Genomic DNA, 14137 nt, shown 5'->3' with positions numbered 1-14137 from the left:
TACCATCTCCCAAATTCCTTTCTCTCGGCCCTCATCCCGTCATCCATCCACCTCATCCTGTGAGCTTCTCCCAGAGCTTCCCCGGTCGAGTCTAGCATCGTTTCAACCTCCATCTTTTCTGAGTCTCCCCTGGCACGTATACAGACTGCGTGTACCATTCTGTCGAGCTCTCCAAATTCTCTCTTTGGTCTCTCAGAATTCGTTCTTCAAGCTGACACCCTCTCTTTGCTCAGACCAGGCTCTGCTATGGCTCCCACCAGCCCATCCCCTGTCACAAAAAGCGAGATGGATTCGTTCTTCTGTGAGTCAGGTGTCTAAAACAAACAGAGATACTATTTACTGACCTGTTTGGTCTTCTTAGCCGACATTTCGCTCCGTGCCCCTGCTCCAGCTCAATCCAGCCACGAGACCGAGAAAGGTCCCTTCTACTACTATGCCAAGGAAATGAAAAGCTTGGTACAAAGGATTCAGGACCTGCGTCATTTAGGCATCGAGGACAGCAGAATTGTTCTTCCCAAGATCTGTGTTGTCGGTGACCAGAGCGCGGGAAAGAGCTCCCTCATCGAGGGAATCTCTGAGATTAAGGTTCCCCGCGATACTGGAACTTGTACTCGGTGTCCCATGGAAATCAACCTTTCTGACAGTGATACTCCCTGGAAATGTGTGGTGCACATTGCAAAAAGGTACATGCACGTCCCGGACGACAAGGACCGGAAGACAAAGTTCCCCAGCAAAGAAAATCCTCTAGGACCATGGAAATTTGACTCCAGTGGTGGAGAGGACGAGCATTTTAAGACTCTGTTCAACAAATCTGAAGTGAAACAGGCAATCTGGTGGGCACAGCTTGCTGTGCTGAACCCCCAGATGCACTGTCAGGAATTCGTCCCGGGAAACAAGCGAACCACAGAGCAGACGGCACTGGTGAAGTTCTCACCAAACGCCGTACGTCTGGACATTTCTGGACCCGGCCTACCAAATCTTTCCTTCTATGATCTGCCTGGTGTCATCAGCCAGACGGAGCAAGATGGGGAGAAGTACCTCGTGCGCCTAGTTGAAAATCTTGTCAAGAGTTACGTCTCACAAAGGCACTGTATTGTAATTCTTACAATGCCAATGACAGACGATGCGACGAACTCAAGTGCCGCTCGTATCATTCGTGATATCCCAGGGGCCAAGGAGAGAACCCTAGGAGTGCTAACCAAGCCAGACCGCATGTCTGATGCAGAGTCTTTCAACCAGTGGGTTGAAATTCTCGACAAAAAGAAATTTACCCTTGGCCATGGATACTTTGTCATCAAAAATAACCCCGATCCGGCCGTCAGCCACGCCCAGGCAAGAATGGAGGAGGAGATCTTCTTCGCTGGATCGCCATGGAATGAAGAACTGTCTGCCTATGGCAACTCATTCGGCACCGCAAAGCTTCAAACCTCGCTATCCGAACTGCTACGACAGCAAATTCTCGGATGTTTGCCCTCAATAATTGAGCAGATTGACGAGAAAGTTGACGCCATCGACATGGAACTGAGTACTCTAACAAACCCTCCAACCGAAGATGTTCAGCGAATCCTGTGGGGGAAAACATCCGACTTTGAGCGCAAAGTTCACGAGTTATTCGACGGCAACACCAGCGTCAGTCCGAGCGCAAAGAAACCTTTACAAGAGGACTGGAATCAAGTTGTGATGGACTTCCAGCTAGCTATTCTGAAAACACGCCCTGTTCTTGACATGACCGCTCCCACGGATGAAGATGATCTCGCAGAGGACTCAGACTGCGAGGTTCAGATGGTCGGTATCTCTCCAAAGAAGCGCAAACTATCTGCCGACGTGAAAGTGGAAGAAAAGAAAGCGACTTCGCCAAAGAAAGCCACATTTAGCACCAAGATCTTCAAGAATCGTGAGGAAACTGCCCGTAATTTCACACTGAAAGGATTGGCGGAGATCAAAGTCCGATCGAACACAGTTGGTGTCCCCAACCAGCTCGATCCTCGCGCGATTGAGAACCTGAACAAGAAAAGCGTTGAGCATTGGGGGAACTTGACCGAGACTTTTATCAATGGCTTGCATAACCTGGTAGAAGAGAAGCTTGGTACCGCTCTCCAGGAGGAATTCACTGAATACCATCAAACGGGGCTGTACAAGGAATTGCACAAAACCTGAAGAATTATTTGTCCAATATCCGAGGTGAACACCTCAGGTACACTCAGGACTTCTGGCACAGTGAACACGAGCAGCCATTTACAATGGCTCAAGGAAATCTCCAACGCCTGACAAAGCAGGCGCTGGATACTCTGAGGGCGCGGCGGTTCAACGCCCGCGTGATTTCATGGCTGAAAGTTCGTGGCTATGACCTGACAGACTCAAAGCTAGTTGTGGAAAAACAGAAGAAGCTTACGCAGGAGGACCTGGGAGAGGACAGATACTCCCAAGAAATTGAAATGATGGCCGTATGATACTCCACCGCCCGAGCACTTTTGTTGACTGTTTCTTGCACATTTGGCTAACTATCCATACAGAGCTCACTGGCATACTACGAAATCGCACGCTCACGTTTTGTTGATGTGCTATGTCAGTCTGCGCATGCCAAATTGATCAAAAAGTGCCGTACACAGCTCGTTAATGGCATTCGTGACGAGCTTCAGATTTTCGGGGACAACGGTAAGCTCCGTACAGCAAGTTGACGGTTTGAATTTTGCTAATGTCTTCTTAGGACGTGAACGTTGTCTAGTATTGATGGCCGAGGACGAAGAGCGCCAGCGCCGTCGTGTGTTGCTCTACAAAGAGCGAGAGAAGTTCGCCAAAGCACAAGAATGGATTTCGAGCCTCAGAAATGAGGATGTGGACATGATGAGCCCGAGGAGCGCCTAGACTGGTATTAATGGTACCTCGGTAACTGGAATGCTGAATGATGACTTCTCACTTATCATGAGTGGATGCTTACCGCGACATATGGGAGACTCTGGGGTTGCCCCTCAAGGCCTTACTGGTTCCTGGTTCCTTGATTCCTGGTTGTTCATTAACCCCAAACATTGAATTGATACTTTGCCTGAAAGATCTTCATTGACAAGAAGAATAGGTCTAGATGAGTGTCGGAGCTAGATACTGCTCGGATTTGTTATCAAAGAATGCAAGATTTAACATGGGTTTGTTTGAATACATGAATGCTTGATAAGTTTTTTTATATCGTAATCAATCATACCTTCCTCAGAGGCTCCTAGGGGCTTTTTTAACATCTGATGTGGGTGATCATAACGTAGGTATTTGAACCAAAGAAGCTATATAAAGCAGGCTTAACAAAAGTCTGAGACACGCAGGGGAATATACCCAGAGTCACACCCTGAGATACGCATTGTAAATATTTCACCTTCTCCAATCTCCCTCTCTTCTCCTATCATTGATCCCCAAAAACGGGATGAACTTCGACTGACATGGCAACTCACGCTGCGAAACTATTTGAAAATATCGGGATCTTCCAAAGCAAGTGCATCTGCCATGTTCCGAAAATTGAACAGGAAAATACTAACGTTTGCGAATCTCCGTACAGACCAAGGGGTATTTACGCCATTATCCATCAAATCTACTGGCGATCCAGCCCTACCATGCCCACAGCCGTTCCAATAATCCGAGCACCGCTTAGAAAAAAGCCGATCTCCGTGGGTGCAAGGCGTGAAGCGTACATGAAGCGCATTGTCGAGTGAAGTGTAGAAACCCAAAGTAGTAAAACGTTGATGTCAGGTGAGTCCCCCACCGAAAGCGTCGTCTTGGCGGAGATCTTCCTCTTCGTCTTAGGAGTTTCTGAACTTCCTTCATATCTCATACTTTTTTGTCGCAATGCTTCATATTCCTGTGCGGGATCATTCTAGCCAGGCCTCCACCAAGGCCGTGATCTTGGTGAGTGACGGAATGATCGTCGTTGTCCCATAATGTTAACTGACACCTTGTCCACAGGTCGGAGGTCCTTCGAGAGGTACTCGATTCCGTCCATTGTCGCTTGATGTGCCCAAGGTACGTGTATTCCTGCAATATGATCACGTCTCCACGTGCACCAAGCAAGGAGCTGACCATCCCGTTCCTCATAGCCCCTGTTCGAAGTTGCCGGCCACCCCATTATCCACCACTGCCTGAAGGCGGTGGCCAGGGTCTCCGAGGTCCGCGAGGTTCTTTTGGTTGGATACTATGATGAGACTGTGTTCCGCGACTTCATCAAGGATGCCTCGAAGGAATTCCCCCAATTCCGCATCTCGTACCTCCGCGAGTACACCGCATTGGGCACCGCAGGTGGACTGTACCACTTCCGTGATGCGATCCTCAAGGGCAAGCCAGAGCGCCTGCTCGTCTTGAACGCCGATGTCTGCTGCTCGTTCCCCCTCGGCGATATGATGCGCCTGTTCGACGAGAAGGATGCCGAGGCCGTGATCTTGGGTACACGCGTGTCCAACGACACCGCCACCAACTTCGGATGCATTGTCTCTGACTCCCACACCAAGCGTGTCCTCCACTATGTCGAGAAGCCCGAGTCGCACATCTCCAACCTGATCAACTGCGGTGTGTACCTCTTCGCCACCGAGTGCATCTTCCCCGCCATTCGCAGTGCCATCAAGCGTCGCACTACCCGTCCCCGCCTGCTGTCATACCCCTCCTCCGATAACCTGGAGTCCTCCTTTGTCGCCATGGGAGATGATGATGATGCTGAGAAGAGCGAGGTTCTCCGCCTTGAGCAAGACATCCTGTCCGATTTGGCTGACAGCAACCGATTCTTCGTTCACGAGACCAAGGACTTCTGGCGCCAGATCAAGACCGCCGGTTCTGCCGTTCCTGCCAATGCCCTCTATCTCCAGAAGGCATTCCAGGCCGAGTCTCCCGAGCTGACTGCTCCTTCTGCCACCATTGTGCCTCCTGTGTTCATTCACCCCACTGCTACCGTCGACCCCACCGCCAAGCTTGGACCGAATGTCTCGATTGGCCCTCGTGCCATTGTTGGCGCTGGTGCTCGCATCAAGGATTCCGTCGTGCTTGAGGATGCAGAGATCCGCCACGACGCTTGTGTCATGCACTCCATCATCGGATGGAGCAGCCGCGTCGGTGCCTGGGCTCGCGTTGAGGGAACCCCCATTCCCATTGGCAGCCACTCGACCAGCATCGTGAAGCAGGGTATTAAGGTGCAGAGCATCACCATTCTGGGTAAAGAGTGTGGTGTTGGCGACGAAGTCCGCGTGCAGAACTGCGTATGTTTGCCTTACAAGGAACTCAAGCGAGTCAGTATCCCCTTATCCCCCGTCTGACATGTTTGTCCCGCCTACTCACATCGTATCTAGGACGTCGCCAACGAGGTTATCATGTAAACGTGCAATGTTTTGGTCTTTAAAAATACCTCAATCTATCTCCTGTTTGGATGGATCCTTGTTTCGTGAGCGTAACCGATCTACAAGATCATCCCCTTTAATATATCTGGAATCAAAATGAAGGGTTGTTAGATTTGATTTCTCGCATTGCTTCCTGTCTTGTCCCGATGCTTTTGTTCCAGATATCACACATGCCAATAATGAACTGAGTACTTTGAAAGCGCCTTGACCATTTCCTCCAAAAAAAAATAAGACATATATATCATAAAAGTAACCGCTTGCTATCATGAAGAAAAGAAAAGTCCCCACTAATCCAGTATTCAACGATACGCCGCCGGATCATATCCGGTGTTGTCTCTCTGATACGGATCCTGATACCCCTGTCTCCCACGGTGACTCATACCACCAGCATCATAACCATAGTAACCCTGCGCATCACCAGAATGCGCAACCTCCCCACCGGCCTCATGCTCATACCCATGACCATACGGCCCGGCGCCATGCATCGTCGCACTGGAATCTCCATGAGCATTCCCATTCGCGTTCGTCGGCGGCAGATTATCAAAATCCTGCAAGGCAGGCGTCGCCTCACTCCCGCCCCTCTGGTGGCCATGCGCATCGCGATACCCCGTGCCCAGATTATGAGCATAGTGATCATCCATCTTGACATCAAAGGCGCCAGAATCATCTAGACCAGGCTGCGACCCCATGGCGCCGTATGTGCCGAAGCGGTTCTGGCGGCGGCGCACAATAATGTCCAGCCATAGGGCGGCGATGTGGGCGGCTAGGCCGGTGACGGTGAAGGTGAAGAGGGCTTTGTAGCTGCGGCAGACGGAGATGCCGGTGGAATTGCCCCAGTAGGTTGTGGTGCAGGATACTGTTATTGTGCTGGCGAGGGACCAGCAGATTAGGCCGAGGGAGATGGCCCAGAGGATGAGGAGGATTGCATTTGCTGTTATTGAGAGTTTGGGGGATAGGCCGCAGCTGCAGTGGATTAGGGTCGTTAAGAGGATGTTGAGGAGGGTCAGGGCTGCTGCGATAAGGAGCTGGGGATTGTTAGTTTTTAGTTTGATCTGGGCTGTGTTTTGTTTGTGCTCACCACTAGGAATGAATATGGTAATTTGTAGCCATCGGCGTGGAGGTGGTAGATAAACACGGCAAGAATTGCGCCGACTACAACCGCGGAGAGGAAGCTCAAGAAGCGAATTGTGTGGAATGGGAATGGCGGGTAGGCCGAGGGCTTGACTGAAGGTTTTGATCGCATGTTTGAGAAGATGCAAGGATGAGAGAGGTGGAAGTGGCAGAAACCCCTACATAAGACGAAGTCAATAGGATCGGCGATCCACATCCGCTATTAATAAATCTGGGCTGTGCATTGCGTATGTCCTTGGCCGTGTCTCGTCTTTATATTCAAGTTACAGAGTACTGTAGACGACAACAATCTTGTATCACTTATAATCACTTGTACATCATCTTCCTAAGATTGAATTATTACCTGCAATCCGTTGTAATTGACCCTATATCGAAGGGTTCACATCAACAGCCTATACAGCCCTTCTTACCCTGCATCGTCATCCGGACTCGCACATCAATTTCCCCCAGGCCAGAGAGTAAACATCACACACACACTAACGCGTTTAGCTCCCATCGTTGCCCCAGTCCGACTCCATTGCCGATCTGGCTCCACAGCGGTAATGGGCTCACCGTTGACAGGGGCAACTGTTGCCAGTTAATTCTCAGCTGGGATACTCGCTTTAAAGCAGTATAGCCCAGCAAGGCTTATGATTGATTGTTGATTGCTTTATATTCTAAGCATATGGAACATGTTACTTTTCCACTCTACTTTATCCACCTTCACTTGGCCTTTTCCGCCTACATGTAGACGGCCTGATTTTGTAGGCACAACATGTAGCCCGCGTTCAATTAGGTGACCGTGTAAGGAAGGAGAAGGCCTCAAATTCAATGAACCATTCCGGGAAAATCATGAGGAAGTGAGAGCTTTCTAAGGTCAAGTAGGAATATGAAGGTGAACTAAATGGAAGTTACAGTAGCTGGAGGACCAATCACAACTTTGAAGCTACCCGCCGCGTTATCGATCTGCTGCCTACGGGACTCTCAATTCCTTCAATTCCCCAATTCTGCCATTTGCGCTTTTTCTTCATTCATTGCATTCTTTAAACCTCAGGTGCACCCAGGGAATATCCTCAGGTGTTACAGACGGGTCCCCCCCGCCCTCTTCCCTATTACACCAGCTCCGAAAGCTCGAAATCCCCCCCGCAGCTCACCATGTCGACCTACGAAAGTACGAGCTATTGAATGATCCCCAAGAAAAACCCATGAGACTGACTTCATCGCAGTCGAACATAACACAAGCGACCCCTCAACGGCCCAGCAGCCACGCCGTCGTCGCCCCGACCTCTCCACCTTCTTCTCAGCCCTCTCCGAGATCACACCCACCCCAGACCACAGACCCCATGCAGTTCCCGTGCCAGGAGATATCAGTGCAGCCTTCTACTCCCTCGCCGAAGCGCTGGAGATGATGCGCCGCGATGCAGGCGCAGAGCCGAGCACACAGATGCCTGAAGCCGCCGATAACACCGACACAGACGCCAGCCACGACCTGTTGACTACGATGATCCAGTCACTGCTTTCGCAGGCGGACACACCGCCCAGGGAGGTCGAGGGCGTCAATGAGGAATTCTGCGATAGTATGATGCTTCCCTGTCCCTCCCCGCCAGGCTCAGCAGGCGATTGCCTCTTCTTTTTGAAAGTTGATTTGCTAACCGCGTTGGATTTTCTACAGTGCTCGACCGTGTGCCCAAAGCTCAACTCAAGGATACTGATATTTGCCCTATCTGCAATAACCCCTTTGTGGAAGATCCTTACCCGCTCGTCGTGCAGCTGCCCTGTCACCCTACACACCGCTTTGACATGGAATGTGTGCGGCCTTGGCTGCGTCTGCGTGGAACCTGTCCCCTTGACCGGGTAGATTTCGCGAAGCAACAGCGGGAGAAGGTCGAGGCGAGGAAGAAGCTTGTCGAGGAGGATGAAGAGGAGGAGTGGGATGGCATGTATGGTTAAAGCGATGGTCATGGTTTGCAGTTGAGCTATGCATACACAAAGGCTGGTCCATGGTCTTTTGTGACGAAGCGAAGATGAAGATGAAGATGAAGACGACGATGCATACCTGGTTCTTTTACCTGAGCATGAAGTGAATGACTATACCTCTGTTTTCGAGACTTGATGTACATTTCGAATGCCTCAAGATGCAAAAGGCAGTTCAGCTGGCACTTGGAAACACTGCTGAATTCCCGTCTCCCAATTGTAGCATTGCGTCATCTATCCGATTTGCATACGAGGTATTCTGGCACTTTTGCAGTGATTGGACAAACCATATCAGGCGGTAGCTCGTATTTGGAATTACAGTTTAGCTTGGAGTCACAGCCAGCAATATCGATGCAGATTCCAGAAGAGCGCTGAACTTGGCAAATTCTTGGAGAAAAGGCGCAGTACATTGGTGTGGACTTTGCCATGGTAATATAAGTCGCTCTATGCCTCGACTTTTCTCAAGATTTCACCCTTGTCCTTTTCATATCGAGTGTATCCTTTTATTCTCACATAAATTTGCAATGTCAGACGTTCCAGATGACTTGATTCAATATGATGGCAGTTGTCATTGTGGACAGGTCAGCTACACGGCGCAGCTCTGTTCGCCTGTAGAAGAGCAGGTTGTCAATACGTGCGATTGTACATCTTCACCTTGCGTATAGGAACGAACAAATACTAAGAAAACTGGTTTCTCTAGGCTCTATCTGCAGTATCAATGGTTACATATTGGTCTATGTTCAAAAGCCCAATATTACGTTTCATCACAGTGCAGACGCTGCCAAGGTTCGTATTATGTCGCCATGTCTCTCCTCTGTTCATTTCCCAATATTATCGCAATTTACAAGTAGACATAGGAATACCTTTTCGGAACCAAGATGTTCCATCACACATTTTGTGGCAACTGCGGCACCAGTGTCTACATTTATTCCGAGAGCGGCGAATACAAAGATATCGTGGCTATCAATGTAAGCCCTGCCTTGGTCAGAGCCCCAGAGATCGCCCAACTGACAGAAAATCAGGGACGAACCTTGAAAGATGTCGACCTAAGCACGTTGAAGATTGAGCAGCTCAACGGCAAAAAGATTGTCATATAGCGCAACATAGCCCTCAGCAATCCTGAATACCAACATTTGCACGCAAATCCTTCTTCATGAAGGCTTCCCATAGCAAGATAACCTGTCCATCGGTCCCTTTTTCTTCGGTAATAGGCTCCTCCTTCCAAGCCACATATCCGAGGCTCTCATACCACTCTTGAATACTAAACGAAGGCGGGCAAAGTCCTAGTCTCGCCCATACGCCCCGCCATTCTGGCGCCTCATCGTAAACATATCGTTTACTTAACGCTGTCAATGTAATATACCGACAGCGTGGGTTCCCAAATTGTTCAGTGGTAGCCATGTTTTCAATCAACTTTACTGCTTGCTTTCCAAGTCCCAAGGCGCGATATTCTGGTAGAATAAAGAATGAGCTGATGGAGAGCTCTGTTCTGTTTTCTGGTGCGAGGTTGGGCTCAAGAAGTCCAGACGAGGCATCGAGTGATATGTGACCGGTGTGGATGGTCTCATTGCCGGCATTGAGGTGAGGCAATATGATCCAAAATAGTCTTTTGGTGTTGTGAGTTTCCTTCCAGCGTTGTAATGTTTGTGGATCTGAATCCCATCCACAAATCGTGCGCTGTCGTCTCATTTCGTGGAATTGGTCTTCTTTATGTAGATCGACGGGTTCAAGGTAGCACTTTGGGGACGGTGGCTTTGTTTCCATGGTGGGTACAATTTATGGATGAATGGGTGGGAGAATCCAGTGTGAGGAAATCTATGTTGACTTTCAGGAGTAAGAACTAGGGACATCTGGTGATAGCGGCGATGACTCGATCGAAACACGTGATTGAGGTGTCTGATGCTCGAGAAATTATTTACACCACTTGGAATTTGAGGACTACTGATACGAGTAGAGTTTTGTCTCTGCTGTTGGTGGTGTCAAAGCTGTCAAGTATGATCTACAATAATGGGAAAGTAAGGATTCGGCTTATACAAAAGGAAAGCGAGAATTTTCTACGACAGTACGAGAATTCCATCATAAGTTTGGTTGAAATTATTTGGTTTGTCATTTTGAAGATGTTTCCTTTTGAATGCTATCACTGATAGATACATGATGGTGATCCCATGCCTGGCCAGTCAGGCTATAACAAGGAGAAGATATAAGGTCATTTTTGCGGTACAGTCCATGACTTTTGGGTTTTTTGGCACGTACTTTTGAACCGTGTAAATATTTCAGGTCGTTTGATACCTTGGAGGTTTGCTGCTTTTCATTAAGGAGAATGTCCCAGATGATGTGGATCGCTGAACTCCTTGATCGCCTTATTACGATGATTCCTCTTATGAGAGTCCACCATAGTATGCCGAGGATAAAGATAGATAGATTTGATGTTGATAGGGCTTCTGAGATTCGTTTTATCAAATACGTTTTTTTTTTTGGCAAACAAAGGCAACAAAGAACAGAATGAAGCAGGAAGACGACAGATTCGGGAATGAGTCGGACAAAATCGAAGAAAGGATTGGATGTTATATGATCGGATTGTGAATTTTGATTTTGATTCTGGATATTATGTTTTCGTATTGTAAGTGCATCAAGTGTCGATTCTCATTATTGTAATCGTCGAAGTGTAAGTTGTAGCAAGACAATAAATCTTGAGGAGCCTGTTGTGAAGACTTCAGGGATCATCGCAATTTTTTGGATCATATCGTCATAAATATTGTACAAGCCATGATGGGTATTCGTATCAACATTTCACATCATTTCGAATTAGTAAAAATCATAAGTTATATCATAACAGTCGTAACCGTCATGAACTATGGTAGGCATCATTTCAATGGTAATACTTATCATAGGACATTAAGGACTTGTCTTAGCTTCACCTGAAAAGGTTACTAGTCATCAGCACTGCGAAGAAGTGCAAGTCCATCGCTGATGGCCCAATCCACTCCAGTCCATCAAGGTGAGCCGTCTCGAAAGATGAAGTATCGGAGAAGGCTTTGAGGCTATCCCACTGCCACCGAACGATCTTGAATGTCCAAGCTACCTCTCTTCCTACTATGGACATAGTATAATAGTATCGAGGTAGACATCGAGTCGTCCGGCATTAGTAACTTGCGACCATCGAGTCCGGCAATTGTAGAAGCTAGGTAAGGCGTAGCAGAGAATGCGACCAAGAGACCTCAGTCTTCCACGCTTGCCATGCTTCCTCGCTGAAAGCAAGACCGGATTCGAGGTCTGGAGGGCCAGTGGCTGGCAGTTTCGGCCAAAACTGCGCAGCTTGATACTGAGCCCACCTGAACAAGGATCATGAATTTCATGATTGCTAGCCCCAAAGTTGGGGTGCTGTATATCAGCAGATGGGTTCCTAGAAATGAATAGATGGTTAGTAAATGAGTCTGGGGGTAAACAATACTGACAGGTGGGACATTGGATAATATCCATAGAGAGAATCTGTAGGTAATTGTACTTGATCAAATGATGAAGCACGATGTGTGATGGTGTGTGTATCGAGGAATTTGGTTGCGACTTGGGCTGTTACTTATACTGTCGGAGTGAGCATTCCTCGCATTTGAACAATTAACTTATTCGTTCTTTGAATTAAACAAAGGAGATAAAGAGAGTCTATGCCGTGAATGGATTTCCTGACAAGACCAAAGGATACACAAAGAGAAACAAGTTCCACAAAGACTTTCTATATAGGACAACAAAGACCAAAGGAAGAGCATCACTTGAACCGAAAACAATGTCTTGCTTGACGAGTATAGTCAAGCAAATCTCCCATAGAGAATGTCATCCAATCGAAATACGCAATTCCACTCATTTGCAGCAATCGGAGGATTATCGAGTCTTGGCCGAGGATACAAGAGGCTCATGCGGGGAGACGTAAGTGGCTCTGGGGGCCAAAATGCCTTTGATCACCATCCCCCGATGGAAATGATATGCAACATCTCCTCCAGTACATCCAACCTCCACGATGCCTGGGGTACCGTCAAGCCGAGCGTGCGATGAATGTCGCAAGCGAAAGAAAAAGGTCAGCTACGCCTCGAAATAATCCCAAAGGGCGTTCGCTGATCCAACATAGTGCAACCTCGCAGTGCCCGCCTGCGCCAGATGCACAAAGCTCAACCTGAAGTGTTTTGGCGCTGGCCAGCAACGATACAAATTCATTCATCGAAATATCACGTCCCTGAATCCTCTCCGGAGAATTCACAGCAACCAAACGACCCTCATCACTGGGCACTTGATCTCTAGGCTTGAAGTCAAAGACATTCGCTATGATACCAACTGCTTTGGTGCATTCTTACATCTAATCCCCCAGCGCATTGGGTCAAACAAAGCTCTTGATATAGCAGCGGATACATTTGCTACAGTCTACTCGAATCTACACGCGGACAGTAATCCTGTGCAGGCCCTAGTAAAGCATGGACAGGCGCTGACGGCGCTACGGGACTGCTTGAAAATGCCCCTGGAGGGACAGGTTGCCGAGATTGCAACAGCCATATACTTCACAATGCTCAATGATGTAAATTCTATGTCTTGCCCAGGCCCTTCTTTTTCAGACGACTAATAGTGACTGTAGGATCTAATAAATAACCGTACCAACCGGCCGCGCGTATCTCACATCGAGATATTAGTGTATCTATTGCAGATGACGGCCCATTGGAACTGGAAGTCCAACTTTGAGTTAGAGACACTGTTAACACTCACTGGTATCGTGGTACGAAGCTGCCCTTGACAACCCCATATGAGAACACCACTAAGCCAGCCCAGGTCATGGAAAGCGTGGGGAATCCCCGAATCAAGCTCGATCCATGGGTGTGGAAAGTGCTCGAAAAGGTCGAGATTCCAAAATCGGTCGAAGAACAACACTTGCACGTCGAAGCTATGAGAAAGAGCCCGGACAAGTTTCCCAGTCTAGAGTTGCGCCGCATAATCGAGACCACGCAGATGGTTCGCGAGCCAGCGCATCGCTCCTCTGATCTGCAATTCAACTACAAACTACTATTGAGTGATTTGGAGAAATTGAAAAATCTACCAAAGACTCTCTTTTTCACCAATGACCCGTCGGCGGACCAGCCCTCTCCTCAGATTCAGCTTGGATTCCAGACACGGCTTGCAACGGTGCTAACACTTGCATTGATGGTCAATATGGCTCTTCACGAGGTTGTCACTCTTGAAACGGACTTGTTTACTGAAAGTGACATGCTTGTCGAGGAGAGTATTGCTGTGAGTCGGATTCCAGATCGGTATATGCCCTTGGGGGCCTGCTATGTGACTCCATGCTTGATTGCTGCCAGTGCAGCATCTCGTGATCCGAAGCAGCAGACGATCATAGCAAATCTTCTTGGTGAGCTATCCGACGCAGAAGATATCCCTACAATCTCTAGGACTGAGGACGAGGATGGGTGGAGGAAAAAGTGGGAAGATGTGCGGCGGCAAATCCCTGGGCGGCCATTGCTCAGTGCTGCTATCTGCAGACATGCTGGGGGGTAGTGAATATATCTAGCTTTAGGTGTTACGTGCAATGTTATGAATGGGTTTAAAGCTTGGCTCCGCTTAACCCAATTCTCCTGCTCCCTTTGCACTTTTACAATATACCCAGACTACTTAGCTCAATATAAGGTACTTGAAATCGTAAAGCAAATATACTAAAA

General features: G+C 48.4%; 7 protein-coding genes across 7 annotated transcripts; 5 read left to right on the top strand and 2 right to left on the bottom strand.

Moving 5' to 3' along the window:
- Positions 1-246: 246 nt before the first annotated feature.
- On the top strand, positions 247-2865 carry N7511_001362 (putative dynamin GTPase; the record flags this gene model as incomplete). Its single annotated transcript, XM_057123787.1, has 5 exons — positions 247-301; positions 362-2132; positions 2219-2444; positions 2514-2655; positions 2708-2865. 5 exons carry the CDS (start codon positions 247-249, stop codon positions 2863-2865), a joined length of 2352 nt encoding a protein of 783 aa, XP_056989520.1.
- A 963-nt stretch (positions 2866-3828) lies between these two features.
- Positions 3829-5339, top strand: N7511_001361 (mannose-1-phosphate guanylyltransferase; the record flags this gene model as incomplete). Its single annotated transcript, XM_057123786.1, has 4 exons — positions 3829-3888; positions 3946-4002; positions 4077-5252; positions 5313-5339. 4 exons carry the CDS (start codon positions 3829-3831, stop codon positions 5337-5339), a joined length of 1320 nt encoding a protein of 439 aa, XP_056989519.1.
- A 320-nt stretch (positions 5340-5659) lies between these two features.
- Positions 5660-6603, bottom strand: N7511_001360 (uncharacterized protein; the record flags this gene model as incomplete). The annotated part of the gene is made up of 2 exons (XM_057123785.1): positions 5660-6385; positions 6439-6603. 2 exons carry the CDS (start codon positions 6601-6603, stop codon positions 5660-5662), a joined length of 891 nt encoding a protein of 296 aa, XP_056989518.1.
- A 1022-nt stretch (positions 6604-7625) lies between these two features.
- N7511_001359 (uncharacterized protein) lies at positions 7626-8420 on the top strand (the record flags this gene model as incomplete). The annotated part of the gene is made up of 3 exons (XM_057123784.1): positions 7626-7641; positions 7697-8047; positions 8143-8420. 3 exons carry the CDS (start codon positions 7626-7628, stop codon positions 8418-8420), a joined length of 645 nt encoding a protein of 214 aa, XP_056989517.1.
- Positions 8421-9322: 902 nt separating this feature from the next.
- On the top strand, positions 9323-9541 carry N7511_001358 (uncharacterized protein; the record flags this gene model as incomplete). Its single annotated transcript, XM_057123783.1, has 1 exon — positions 9323-9541. One exon carries the CDS (start codon positions 9323-9325, stop codon positions 9539-9541), a length of 219 nt encoding a protein of 72 aa, XP_056989516.1.
- A 13-nt stretch (positions 9542-9554) lies between these two features.
- On the bottom strand, positions 9555-10208 carry N7511_001357 (uncharacterized protein; the record flags this gene model as incomplete). Its single annotated transcript, XM_057123782.1, has 1 exon — positions 9555-10208. The coding sequence occupies one exon, from the start codon at positions 10206-10208 to the stop codon at positions 9555-9557; it is 654 nt and encodes a 217-aa protein (XP_056989515.1).
- Positions 10209-12456: 2248 nt separating this feature from the next.
- Positions 12457-13976, top strand: N7511_001356 (Zn(II)2Cys6 transcription factor domain-containing protein; the record flags this gene model as incomplete). Its single annotated transcript, XM_057123781.1, has 5 exons — positions 12457-12513; positions 12565-13005; positions 13063-13200; positions 13254-13729; positions 13781-13976. The coding sequence occupies 5 exons, from the start codon at positions 12457-12459 to the stop codon at positions 13974-13976; spliced, it is 1308 nt and encodes a 435-aa protein (XP_056989514.1).
- Between the last annotated feature and the right edge of the window lie 161 nt (positions 13977-14137).

This window comes from Penicillium nucicola, assembly GCF_028828085.1.
Source record: "Penicillium nucicola strain IBT 29836 chromosome Unknown utg000001l, whole genome shotgun sequence".
NCBI lineage: Eukaryota > Fungi > Ascomycota > Eurotiomycetes > Eurotiales > Aspergillaceae > Penicillium > Penicillium nucicola.
Note: the sequence above shows the minus strand (reverse complement) of the source record. Positions and strands in the feature narration are given on the sequence as shown.